This window comes from Passer montanus, unplaced genomic scaffold, assembly GCF_014805655.1.
Source record: "Passer montanus isolate IOZ18808 unplaced genomic scaffold, ASM1480565v1 scaffold7, whole genome shotgun sequence".
NCBI lineage: Eukaryota > Metazoa > Chordata > Aves > Passeriformes > Passeridae > Passer > Passer montanus.
The window spans coordinates 7,754,876-7,767,940 of NW_024372147.1; the positions used below are offsets into that span (position 1 = coordinate 7,754,876).

A 13,065-nucleotide genomic window follows, 5' to 3' on the forward strand; every position below is an offset into this window, starting at 1 on the left:
GAGCACACAAGAGATGCAGAACGGAGAGGAGGAAGCTTGCTATTGACAGTGTCCTTAAGCCTCCCACAAATAACAGCCATTAGTGGGAAGGTCAGGAGCTGAGCATGCAGCTTGACTGAGGCACTGAGTGCCACTTCAGAAATGAAGAGGCTGGCAAATTTTAGAGGGAGTTTGAGGGGCTAATAGCTAGCTGTAAAGGTACAGCCACTGTTGGTACAATTGACTCCTAAGTGTCATTTTCCCCTCCCCAGCAGAGAATATTTTTATTGACCACAAGTGGACTTAATATATTTTAAAGCAACAGTTCTTGGGGTTCTTCCTTGTTTCTTCTTGGATATTGAATTTGCTGCTTCTGAGACTTTTTTTTTTTGTACTTAATGGTGCTGAACTGAAGGAAAGTTTAACAGAAAAGCTTTCAAGAGATGTAGGGTCTAGAGGGGAAGGCACATTTGTGTCAACATAGTGTACATCTTCTCATCTTTTCTCATTGCACGCTAATGACACAGAGCTGCCACTGAAGCTCTCTTCTGTTTCTTTTGTTGTTTCAGAGAGTGAGGTTTATTGTTATTCCTGAGTTAAGAAAAAAGCAGTGAGTGGTACATTTGTCCTCCTAAATTTGTAGATTTTATTAGAAGATGAATGTTCCTTATGTTGGAAAGGATACCTTTTTTTTTTTTTTTTTAACTCTGGCCATTTTTTATAAGGTTGCATGAATTTTGTTTTATTTATGAAGTTTTTTTTTTGCAGAGTTATGATTTCTTTTCTGTATATAAAGGATGAAATGGGTAAGAGAATTTTTCAAATAAAATTAATTTTAGAAAGCCTTTGTAATTAAGAGCAGCATTGCAATAGTATTATTTAATGTGATGTATAGTACTGTACCTTAAGTGCAGAAGATCTTAAAGGAAAAACATTGGGGTTTTTGCATTACTTTTTAGCTGTGTGGGACAAGATTCTTTTCTGCTGTGGTTAATTTCTTTGTTCTTTACTATTTGAAAGGTGTATTGTATCTGCTTCAACCCGCTTCTTTAAAAAAAAAAAAATCCAAACAAACAAACAAAAAAAACCCCAGAAAAACCAACCCAAAAAACTAGTTTTGATCTTTTGGGGAAGGGAAGGCAAAGGCTAGCTTTGTCATTTTTTCTCGTCCTTTCTTGCTCTCGATTCTGCTTAAGACTCTTAGCAGTGGGCAACAAGAGAGAGGGGTGTGAGAGATGAAATGAGTGTGTGACTTTCTAGTTTTATTTCAAAAGAAGTTGGATCGTGTCTTTTCCCCCTCTTTGGTAAGAGTTTCTTTTGGGATAGAAGCTGACTCCTGCAATTCTTTTCTGACTAATATTTAGAAAATAATCAGGCCAACTTTTATGTTTTATTTCTAAGTTAATATTGACTGTATTTAATTGCTTGCTTTTTTGATTTTTCTTTTTTTTTCTTTTCTTTTTTTTTGGATTTGCTAATCCTATGTGGTAGGCAAGTGTCAGATATAACATGCTGTACATGACAGCATTGTTGAGAAAAAACAGAGAAAGACAGGGAAAGGGCCACAGCCTTTTTTTTCCTCCCAATTCACTCTAATCATTGTGCTACTTAGAGAGAATGTGCGTGTGTGTGTATCTGTGTATCTGTAGACTGAAGGGTTAGTGCAGGATGTCATTTGGTGCCTGACAGTGGAGCAGTGCAGTTGACTCTTTGCTCTGCTATCCAATGACATCCAGTGGCTGAGAGTTTGAAGCTGATGGTTGGGTCTCCTTAGTGCTGCATGCACACCTGACAGGCAGCTGTTAAACTGAGCAAAGGCGAGCTTGGGGAGTCACAATCTATGCATAAATGATAGGGGTCTCTCTGCTGAAGGTGCGAAAGAAGCTCTGACCCTCTCCCCTGAATCCCCCCTTCCCAAATGAAATGCACAGTGCAGCTAGCTTCTTAACTACACTACACTCCTGCTACTCGCTGCCAAGAGGCTCAAAAAATCCACCTTCACTTTTCAGTCAGAAGAGGCAGAAGTGGATGTGAGAGACAGACACACACAGAGACACAGAGAGCGAAAGAGGGCAAGAGACTTGACTTTAAGAGACTCCTGCACTGACAACTCCATGCAGTTCGGAACAAGAACGGCAGCGACCGACTCTGGTTTCATGGGGACATGGCAGAACACTGACACTAACCTCTTATTCAGAATGTCCCAACAGGTACGTTACTTTCGTTTATTTTAAAACATGGAATTTTTGTGCTTTTTCCCCCCCTCCTTTTTCTCTTTCTTTCCACGTTTCATTTTTGTTTCATTCATCACTACATAGTTAGCCTCTGAACTGTCATAACTATGTCATTGGAATGTGCATGGTTACTTCATTTCTTCCCTAAGGGCTCCTTTTTAAAAGAAGAAAAAAATATTAAAGCCTTAAGTAAAAGCAGAGCATTTGTTTTAAAGTTTCCAAATGGAGCTTTGCTCCGAGTAAGATTGTTTTTCTTTCTTTCTTTGCTTTTGTTTTGTTCCAGCATTTTACCCTTTGCTATCCCCCCGTCCCATAAATAAAAGTATCTGCTATCCCAGGAAAAGTCCTTTTTCTTCCTTAGTGCATAAGCCCCCCAAATCAAACTGATACTAAATTTAGGGGGCCCCTCAGAACGACATAATTGACTTCATGTGGCAGAAATCAGTTTTATTCAGGGGGAAGGAGCGACGAGCTGTCCTGCTGGAGCTGCTGCCAGCACGGAGCTGAGGGTCGTTAGAGGAGACAGTTTCAGTCCTCGGGTCTCTCTTCTCCCGCTCCCTCTCCCCGCTTGCTCCCTCTCTCGCTCCCCCTCTCTCTGCGGAGCTGAGCCTTGGCGTCCTCCCCAGAGCTGCTCCTTCACCGGGGGCCGCGTTTAAGGCAGCTTGGTATGCCGGTTCTGACGGGAAAGCGAAAATGTTACTGCAAGGCCAGTTATAACTGATAATTAATCACAGGAGCCAGTGTCTCTGTACCATGCACTTGGTGATACGCGCCTTGTGTGTTACAGTAAATTTTGCACAATTGCTTGGCTCTTCTGGGTGAAGGGGAAGGGAAAAGGGGGGAAAAAAGGGGGAAAAAAAGGGAGAGGAAAAAAAAAGAAAAAAGGGACAAACTTTCATCTTGGATGGGGCTCAAGCAGGGGAGGGAAGTTCAACCTGGAGGTTTTTAACAGGGTGACTCCCTACCAGGAGATGTTTTGCCCTTCTGAAAACTAGTTTCCAATTATGGTCTGACACTGATGGATAATAATTGAAATATTGTGTTAGCCAGATGAGGAGTTAATTTTTTTTTTAAAGTAATATTTGACTTTCTTTTAATGCTGGATATAAAATTGAATTAATTAATTTACCTGAGAGGCATTGTACTGTAAGAAAAGGGAGGGAAAGTAAATAGGTTTTTGTAGTTTAAAGAACAAAGCATGCCTGAATGCTGACCATAAAACAATATTTTATTATTAAAAAAAAAACTTTAAATCCAAGGAAAACTCCAAAGACAGTTATTAACCAATAGCGGTTGTCTGTGGGCTACCATTTAAGCAGTATAGCCCAGGACAGGATGAAGGCATTTGAATAAGAAATATTTTGATATATCCTGTAGAGGGACCCTGATTACTGCTGATACAGTATGCTGGTATAGAATGTAATCAACGTAAGGCAAATAAGCAACTCCGTTCAATTTTCCATTCTTGAAAGTAAGAAAGTTCATTTCCTGGTAGAGATGCACATTTCAAAAACACTGCTTGGCACTAGCAAGTGTGAATTGCTACCGCACTGCTTACAAACATTATCACTGCTACTCTGTGCCTGTCTGTGATACATAACATGTTTGGTTACACTGATATTAGGCAATGGCATGGAAAACAGTTATCCTAATTGCCTACTGTGTTATTTTAGCAAGAATTAAATTTTAGGGGTGGAGGAAATGTTCTTTACATTTCAGCCACAAAAGAGTTAACATAACTAGATCCAGATAACAATCAATTGATAAATGATGATTGAACCACATAGATAGCACTAGTTTGCCTGTTTAGTATTAGATCTTTTTCAACAGATTTAGACTGTGTGGTCTTTTAAATACCAGAAAATGTTCAACACTGACAAAGAAAGGAAATAAAACTAGATAGAAGAGCATCAAAATGTGTGAGGGGGTAAAATAATTTGAGACAACTAGCTTATTAAACCAGATCAAACATGTATACACTCAAGCTAGGCTATTTGATTGCCATTTTTCTTTTTAAATAATATTTTTTATGTACTAATTCTTGAATGTTAACTGGATTTTGTACATTATTGAACATGAATGCCCATATATTCTGTATAGAGTGTGAGAAGTAATGTACTAAACGACTAAATCTGTGGTGGATGCTGCATCAGTGTGAATTGGCATACATACACAGTAGCACTGAAAAGGTGGTAATGTCGAACAGATTTATTTCTTAAAAGTCTGCTTGTGACATGTTTGCGTACTTGTTAATCTCCTTGTCCTATTTTGTTTGTTTGTTTATCATGTGCTAAACATATCCAGTGCAAATATGCTTTCATCATGATTTAAGAGGAGGGTAAATTATTTTGCTAAATGCATTTCTTTCCTCTTTAAGGATAGCATTTTTGTCTTAAATTTCTGATTTGTTGGGACTGTTGTAACTTGCTGGGTTGCACATACAGTGTGCAAGTGCAGTTGCAAATTTGTGTCTAACCACCAGTGTTTCTTTGTAAATCACTAAAATTTTGAATATTGTTTTCTGTTATCTATTTTTGTTCATTTGGTAGTCAATTTTTTTCAGTCCATCTTCTGGAAATGTAAGTATTTTTTCAACTTTTCTTGTGCTTTAACAAAATTTGTTTTCATGAGTACAAATAACATGAAGTTATGAAATGTACATAAGTTGCAAGCAAAGTTTGGCATGGTTTGAAAGAACTGTTTAGTGAAACTTTTCCAGCTATACACAGTAATGCTAGAGACATTTATCTTTTAAATTTCTAAGTGTAATGCTGCTTTTCCACATATTTTTGGAAGCAAACAAACTCTAAGCACCATCACTTTTCCTTGGAACTGTAACTTAATCTCAAGCAGGTTTTTAGTGAGAAAATTGAAGCATAGCAAGAAGATTTATTTAGAACAAAACAAAACCTTTCAATCCCTCCCTCCTCTTACCTCTCAGCTCACACTGCATTGTTATTTGCATAATATATAGGAGTAAATAACTTTCCTCAGAATAAAATCAACTTTATTGTGATATGTGTCTTAGAAAAATTAGCATTGATTGTACAAGTTTGGGCTATTAACAACAAGCATGATGGTAATTTTCGACTATTTTAGTTCGCAAATGGGAGTACAAAAAATGGTATCTCCACATTCCAGAGCAAATTTAGATTTTGGTGGGGTGAGAGGGGAAAAGGAATACTATCCTAAATTACCTGTGAGAAGTTTATGACATGGCCACTTGACTGCATTGTTTTGCCTATGTACCTTTTGTCCATGTAAAAGTCTGTGATTTGCTTGAAAGAGGTCATCCTTTCTGTATACAGAAGAATGTCTGATAACCTCAAAGGGCGTAAATCTTAACTTTTAAAAAGGAGTGCTTCTTTGGGTCACTTTGATCAGTGACAGGTCGAGAATGAGCAGAAACCCTTGGCTTCTTTTCCATGCTCATCTGGTTAGGTCCAGGGCACGCACTGCCCATTCTAGTTCTGGCAAGGAGTTGTTAACAACAGAAAAGAAGGTCTGGGCTTGATTGATTAAAAAAAAAAAAAAAGCAGGCTTTTGTGATTGTCTGCTTTCATAAATGTTTTGTGCATTGGTCAGAATAAGAAATGCCATTTTTCTTCATACAGTTACCTTAAGGGCTGTAATGTTCTCAAATATTTAAAAGTCATTTCAGAAATGACACTGTAAGAGAAATGGCTGTAACCCACAGTGACACCAAATGCCAGAACCATCCACCTTTTTGTTGAGAAAAAGTATGTTTAATCCATTTCAGATAAAAAGGTAGTAGCCTTTCCAGAAGCTATTTTCAACATGAGAGTAGAAAAAGCAGTATACAGAATTATAAATGGATCTGTGCATCATTATATAGTAATTTAGGATTCACTCAATGATGTAACAAAATTAACAACATAATTTCATTGTGTAACTGTATCTTATTAAAGAACAACTGTCTGACATTCTCTTACAGTTGCTTTATTTAACTTCATGCAAATATTATTAGTAGTGACATTTCTCTATTGTACATTAGATTCTCTCATTAGCATGATGTGTTAGTTATCACCAGAGAAATCACTTCTAGATAGGTGAGCGAGAAGCCAAGAAAACGAAAAATTAAATCAATGATGTATATTAATATAGACGCATCTGTTCACAAGAGATATGGTACAGTAAATTCAACTTTTTCCCTTGCATAAATGCATGCTTATTCCAAGGAAAACTAAATAATACTTGTAATATGTGGAGTATGCGCTTATATTACCAGAAGTATGAAATTGCATACAACGTGCACTGCCTGTTTTAAGCTGTGCTTGTATTCTTGCATCTGATAGTTCCTAGCATTGATGTAGACATAGGCACATAAACTGTTTATTGAACCTGTATTTAAAAATAAGATAGTAGTGTAATGTCGAATGGATTGAAGGTGAAAGCTTTTTAAATGTTTCTGGGTTGCTGGTCATAGAGGTTGTATGCAATTTTAACATTTATTAAATAATTAACTGTTTTACTGTAGTATATAACTATGTACATGTGAAAAGAGTTCAAACTTAATTTGACAACAGGCTGTAATACCATACATTGATTTACTATGAACATTTTGAGAGGAAGATTAGCTTTGGTAAAATGCATTTCATAGTTTAAAGTAGCTAACAATCACCTTTATAAGTATGCATCAGAAAATATAATAACCTTACAATTTTTATATATACATATATATATATATATATCTATATATATATCTATATATATATATCTCACACCATTTTAAAGATGAGCTGAGCCCTGTTGGGTTTTTCTCTATTTTTATGCTGTTTGTGATGAAGTTAGTGTGTTAACATGATTTTAGAAGATTTATTGGTTACATTGTCGTATTTCAGATACTTGCTTTAATTTTTTTGGGGTATTTTGGTAAAGCATGGTTTAAACGTGTACTTGTCTTTTTATCAAATCAAAAATATTTACATCAAGAATTTTTTGCTGCTTCCAATGTACCTCAGAATAGAAGTATTGGGAGATATTGTACCTGACAAAAATGCGGGATGTTTTGTGTAGCATATACTACTAGAGACATACAAGTACATGCAATGGTTGATACATAGCTGTGTGCATGATAAGTGATCAACAGTAAAAAATCCATTTCAACAGCTTCTCTCACTGTGTTCAGTATTTGAAGGAGAACTAAAATACAGCACATTGTTTCCCATTCCTTTCTATACATATCAATCTTGCACATATACCCATACAGTGTTTGAACATATTTGAGCCATTCTATGTCTGTTGATGATGTACTAACACTGTCAGAGCTTTGAGTTATGTATGCACAACACTGTAAAATCTGCATGAATCATTGAAACATATTAAATCACATGCTTAAATATATATTGTGCAATAAGTACTAGTCTTTAACAATTTAAAATACACAGTTTCATATTTTTTGATTTTGTATTTTAGTAGTTATTTATTCGTGTATAGTTTTATAGGGATTTGATTAATGTAGTGACTGAACAGATTTGGTATAAAACAGCAGCAGAGTCTCCTGCTCTTATGTCAGGGTTAAGAGCTAAGGCAAATCTTCCCTAACTAATTAGATGCTGAGTAAGGCATCTTAGTGAAGTTGGGGCAAAAGTGAATGGGTCACAGCTGAGGCAAGATTGCAAGGACTGTAGTGATAGTGAAAGCATTCACATTTGCCAGGTCATTGTGACACTGTGCTGATTGCAAAGGAACACCCTGTTCACTGATACAGAACTGCCGTCATAAAGTAGAATCAGAAACAAAAGCTTTAAAGAGCATTTACTTCTTACTAGAAATGCTCAAAACATATGCTGTGTATAGCTTCCTTATTTCAGTTATTTTTCTTGAACAATAGTGCTTGTGCTGTTGAAAAAGGATTTGCTGTGTAGACTAATGTTTCTTCACAGTTTAAAAGAATTTCCAAACTTGGGGCTCCTACTATACCCAGGAGGTGATGAATCATACTGGCTCAAACGGGAGAAGGCTGAAACAGAGAAGAGGGAGAAAGGGAGAATTCCACTGTTACTGTCTCAGTCATTTAGTTCGGAAAGAGAACCAGTAATGCAACCTTTTGCTATAATTCAGAGAGTGTAAAGACAAAATTTCAGCGTCTAGATAAACTCTAATCAAGGAGTTTATTTTTTCCCAGCTGACCTGTAGAAAAGAGTAAACTTAAAAAGCATTTTTATATAATGAATTTCTATGTGTTTATATACAGATTTTTCAATGAGGTAAAATGCATTCTTTAGTTTAACATCGGTCTGTCTAACGAATGTCCAAGATAAGAGACTCTACATCAGCCAATGGACAGGCATCTGTTGCTTTAATCTTCACCCCACTCATGATTGTAATGCCCTAATGTCTCCTTTCCTTTATTGAAATACTTGACAACTGTTTTCTAAATTATTTTTGTTCACCAACAGAGAAAACAATGCCGCTTATATGGCTGTATCACACAATATTTTGTCTCAGAAAGGCCATCTCTTTTGGAGGGCGGGGAGGTGAGCATCTCAGAATTGCTTTGATCAGTGTGAACTTGCCAACAGAATACCATTGATGGTATTCTGACTCTCTCGGGAAGCCATTGCATCCCCATCCTCTACTGATGATGCGTATCTGTGCACTTGTGCAAAGGAAAGGAGAGTGTCATCTGCCACTTAGAGAGCATGGGAGTTCAGAAAAGAGAATGTCATGATTACGATCATGCTGTTCCCTCCCGTGCACCACACAGAACTCAGCAATCTACTCTTACAAAGTGAATAAAAAGCGGTACTTTAAGAAGTTTTATGGAAAGTGAGAAAATTTATTCTGGGCTTTGCATTGAAGTTGAAATGTACTGTCACTGGCAGGTAAACTTACTGTAATATTCGAGGTGGTGTTTGTCTGAAAATGGACCACAACACAAATACACCAGTAGATATTTGTGCTGCAGTCTGCCTACCTGTGGGATTTGAAATATTTCCCTTATAAAGGAAATTGAGTGACATGGTAAATGCTTGTCTATTTTTTGTGATACCTACTGCAATTAATGTTGAAAACAGCCCTTTAATTGTTCTTTTCCTCAGTAATTTTCAACAACCCAGGGAACAGCAAGACACAGCTAATGAACACAGTTTGTTTATTTGTGGTATATCTTTTCAAATTTTAATTTACCAGAATTCCAGGAAAAGAGATAGATTACCTGAATCTTGGCATGTGTGTTTTCTCCATGCATTCTTTAATGTATTTCTTAAAGATTGGTGTCTTTAAAATGCAATACTTCTAGCTTTGAACAGTTTAGTTCTTTTCATCTGAACAATTCAACACTTGGTATACTAGTAAGAGGAAAACAGAATAAAAATGATCACATCCTCACTGTGATCCAAGCATGTGTTTTCCATTCATGTCATTGAAGGCTCTGTCATGCATCAAGGACAACATATAGTTTAGGTACAGAATCACAGATAGCAATGTGCTAGTTTCAGAGCAAGCTGTAAGCAGAGCTCCATTCTATAAGCCTTCTGTACATGTGTAACTTTTATGAAGCTAAGTGTCCAGGTATTTTGCAAGACGAGATTCTGTGGTGATAGAGAAGGTTGCTCTTGTGTATTTTAATCTCTTCTATTACTTAGACACCAAGGAAAGGAACATAATTTTTAAAAAATAAATAGCTCTTGCACTTTCTTAAGGAAATCTAAACCTGCTTTCCTGGTTTATTAAAATCCAGAAATTAAACAAGATTCTCTGTTAAAGTCGGGTCAGGTGTGAGCTTTTAGACATTATGGGCTTCTGTATGGCTTTATGTCTCTCTTACTGAAAACTCAGTTTTTTGTGTGTTACCTTGGAAGTTACCAGTGCAAAATTATTCTGTTTGTCTGTGAACTTTAGAATTTTTTCAACTGGAAGTCACAGAATGAAATTTGGGCAGGGTAATTCAACATGAAACAAATTGGAGAAGAAATGTTTACAGGGTTCCTTGCTAACTGGAACTGCAAACTTTTCCAAAGAAAAAGTAGCAACAATAAAGGGTGATTTAATCAATAAGGTAGCATTTTGACAGGAATTATTCTAGTTTATATAAAAATTTGGCTTCCCAAAGTGTTCTTTCTTCTCTCTTTTCTCATTAGAAATATATTTGTATAAAAACAAACAAAAACAGAAGATGTTATTGTCAAATCTTTTTATGCAGATTGATTTTCTTTTAGCATATTCATTACCCTTTGCCTGCACAGAATACAAAACCTTGTGTACTGTACTGCAGTTTTATTGCTGCTTTCAGAGGGATGTCTTGTGAGATGTTACGGCTCCTGCAGAAGTACAACGGCAAAATGTCATTTTATGATAGATCATTATTGATACCCTTTATTTATTTATGTCTTTCATCATTTTTCTTTCCCTGCAGTTTTTCTTTCTCTATATCTATATCTGAATATATATTAAAAAAAGGCCTCTTCTTGGTAGTAACTGAATAATCAAAGCAATCTTGATTATAAGGGTCTGTAGGAAGACATAAGGGGCAGAGAGGAGAAGCATCACTTCCAAGGATGGCTTAATGTAAATGCTGACATGGAGAGTTCAGTGTTGTTTTATTTCAGTATGTCTGTATGCAAAAAGCATGGTAAAAATGTATGATGTCCTGGATTATCACATGGAAGGTGGTGAAAAGCATTTCAATTTGATCTCTACTTTGTACAATTTCTTAACCAAGGCATTGCTAATATTATAAAAAAACCAAACCTCATTGTATTTGTATTCTCAATATATCAAATATGTTTATTTGACAAAGAAAATATCAAGAAAAATGGGAAAATTAAACTCATGGAATACATGAATACTATTTTTTTTCCCACACAGTATTTAGTAGACAAAAATAAAACAGACTGGACTTCAGTGAGTTGTTCAAAAGCAAATGAAGCTGCTCAAATTAAACCCACAAACCTCTATCACTGTGTTCAGTCTTAGTTCTTAATTAAAAATGTGCCTTTTGTTTCTTGCAGGAATTCTCTAAAAATTTTTATGGCAATCTGTAAAGTGCAACTCATAGGAAAACAGTCTCCTTGGAAGTGGTAGCAGCAGTTTTTCTGAGGAGTGGATGTGTTTTCACACTTCGTACCATAACTTTTAGTAGCTGTTTGTTCCCTGAACAGTTTACTTTTTAAAATACATAAATTTGATAAGAACATCTGAAATAGATGTCTTGGGGAGGAGGGAGGGAAAAACTAATGAAGAGTATAGAAGGAAAAAATAATTGCTTCCAGCTGGCTTTATATAATAAAACTACTATTAAAATGAGGAGCTCCATTAGCAAGGCTTTAATGATATATTTTCTTACATTTCTAAATAAACAGTATAGTCTTTAAAAAAATAACACTTAAATGAGTAAAGTGTGACAGCTCTTGCAGTAGCCAGAAAAAAAATATTAAGAAGTACCAACTTATCTACCCTGCCTTAATGCCCCACAGCAGTTGACATTGCTGGAATGCCTCCTGCAGCTGGTGGCATATGACTGTCATTTGCAGGCAGGATATACGGAGAGTTTACACAATGGAGGCATTCATGAAAGTGTTCCTCATCTGGGACTCCTGCAAGCTCTCATTTTATTGACCCTGTCAGAATTTAACTGGTAGGCTGTCAAATTATGTGTTGCTTTATCTAATATTAGTTTTTCTTTAAAATCAGAATGCGCAGAAGAAAGGGTTGTGGAAAGCAGGTATGAAAAGCAAAAACAATTTCTGGCTTACTGTATCTAAAACAAGAAAATGATAACAACTGTGTAAAAACTTTATCATTTGTTCTGAAAATTGTAGGGATTCTGTACCTTGTTCATAATTAAATAACATTGCTTATTTATAGATTTTTTTTTTCAGGATTTGGAGTGGGGTGGGGTTTTTTTACCTTTGAAAGCCTTGAAAAGAAATCTGTTTCCTGAATTACTGTGTTCCTCAAGTGTAACTCAAACATTGGTGTACAAACAGTTTTATGAAACAGCTCATTTTTAATTGCTCATGTTCTTAGAGATGGCAGGAAAAGTGTTCTTTTTACAAACTTCTCAAGAAAGAGAAAAATCATATACTTTTCTGCATCTTCATGCAGAATGGCATAAAGAAATGCCCAGCGAGAACTACCCATTAGCAGTTTTGATTACATTCTGCAAACAATGTAATAATCTGAAAGTTGATTGATGATTTTAAATATGTTATTTATATCACAGATTGGCTGCTTATTAATTCAGTGGTGTTGAGACATGACCTCTCCAAAGCCATAATTTGCATAAAAAAAATAGAATGTATGCACAGCTTCATTGATATCTGGGAGAGAACTAGTTACAGCAGCAGACAGCACACCAAAACATTGGCTTCATGCAGATGGAGCATACTGCAAAGGAAGTACCTTACACAGTGAGTTACTCATTTTAATAGATCCTCCTATCCACTAGTCAGTTGTTAATGCAATGTTGAAGTTCAGGCAGAGAGGAGAAGAGAGAGAAAGGGAATGAGTGAATGGTCAGATCAGAAGAAAATATGTTTTAACCTGGGGTCTATCAATTACTTCCTTTCTGCTAGGAAAAAACCCTCAACTCACCCTATATTTTTTTTTTCATGTATAGAAATAGGGGACATCTGTCTGTCTGACATGGATTTTACTTACAGCATTTTTTTAGTAATTGTTCTATTCTTTAAAAAAAGTTGGATTTCTACTGTAATAGTGATAGCTGAATAGTAAACACTGTTTTAAATTTGCAAAATGTGTGTGACTGGTTGTGTTTGTTTCCAGTGTATAGTATCCATTGTATTCATACTTTGATTACCTTCTCCTATAAAACAAAATAATTTTGTCAAAAAATACAAAATCATCTAAATAGAATGTTATTATA

The 13,065-nt window shown here is 35.8% G+C and overlaps 1 protein-coding gene across 3 annotated transcripts in view; it reads left to right on the plus strand.

Annotated features, from left to right (window-relative positions):
• Positions 1-13,065, plus strand: part of BNC2 (basonuclin 2) — a 322,874-nt gene that overhangs the window by 91,599 nt on the left and 218,210 nt on the right. For 2 of the 3 annotated variants that reach the window (XM_039729959.1, XM_039729958.1), the window contains one exon: positions 1,989-2,189. The exons of the other annotated variant lie outside the window; for it this stretch is intronic. In XM_039729959.1, the coding sequence (XP_039585893.1) occupies positions 1,989-2,189 (201 nt within the window). The remainder of the gene's footprint in view (positions 1-1,988; positions 2,190-13,065) is intronic. 3 annotated transcript variants of the gene reach the window in all.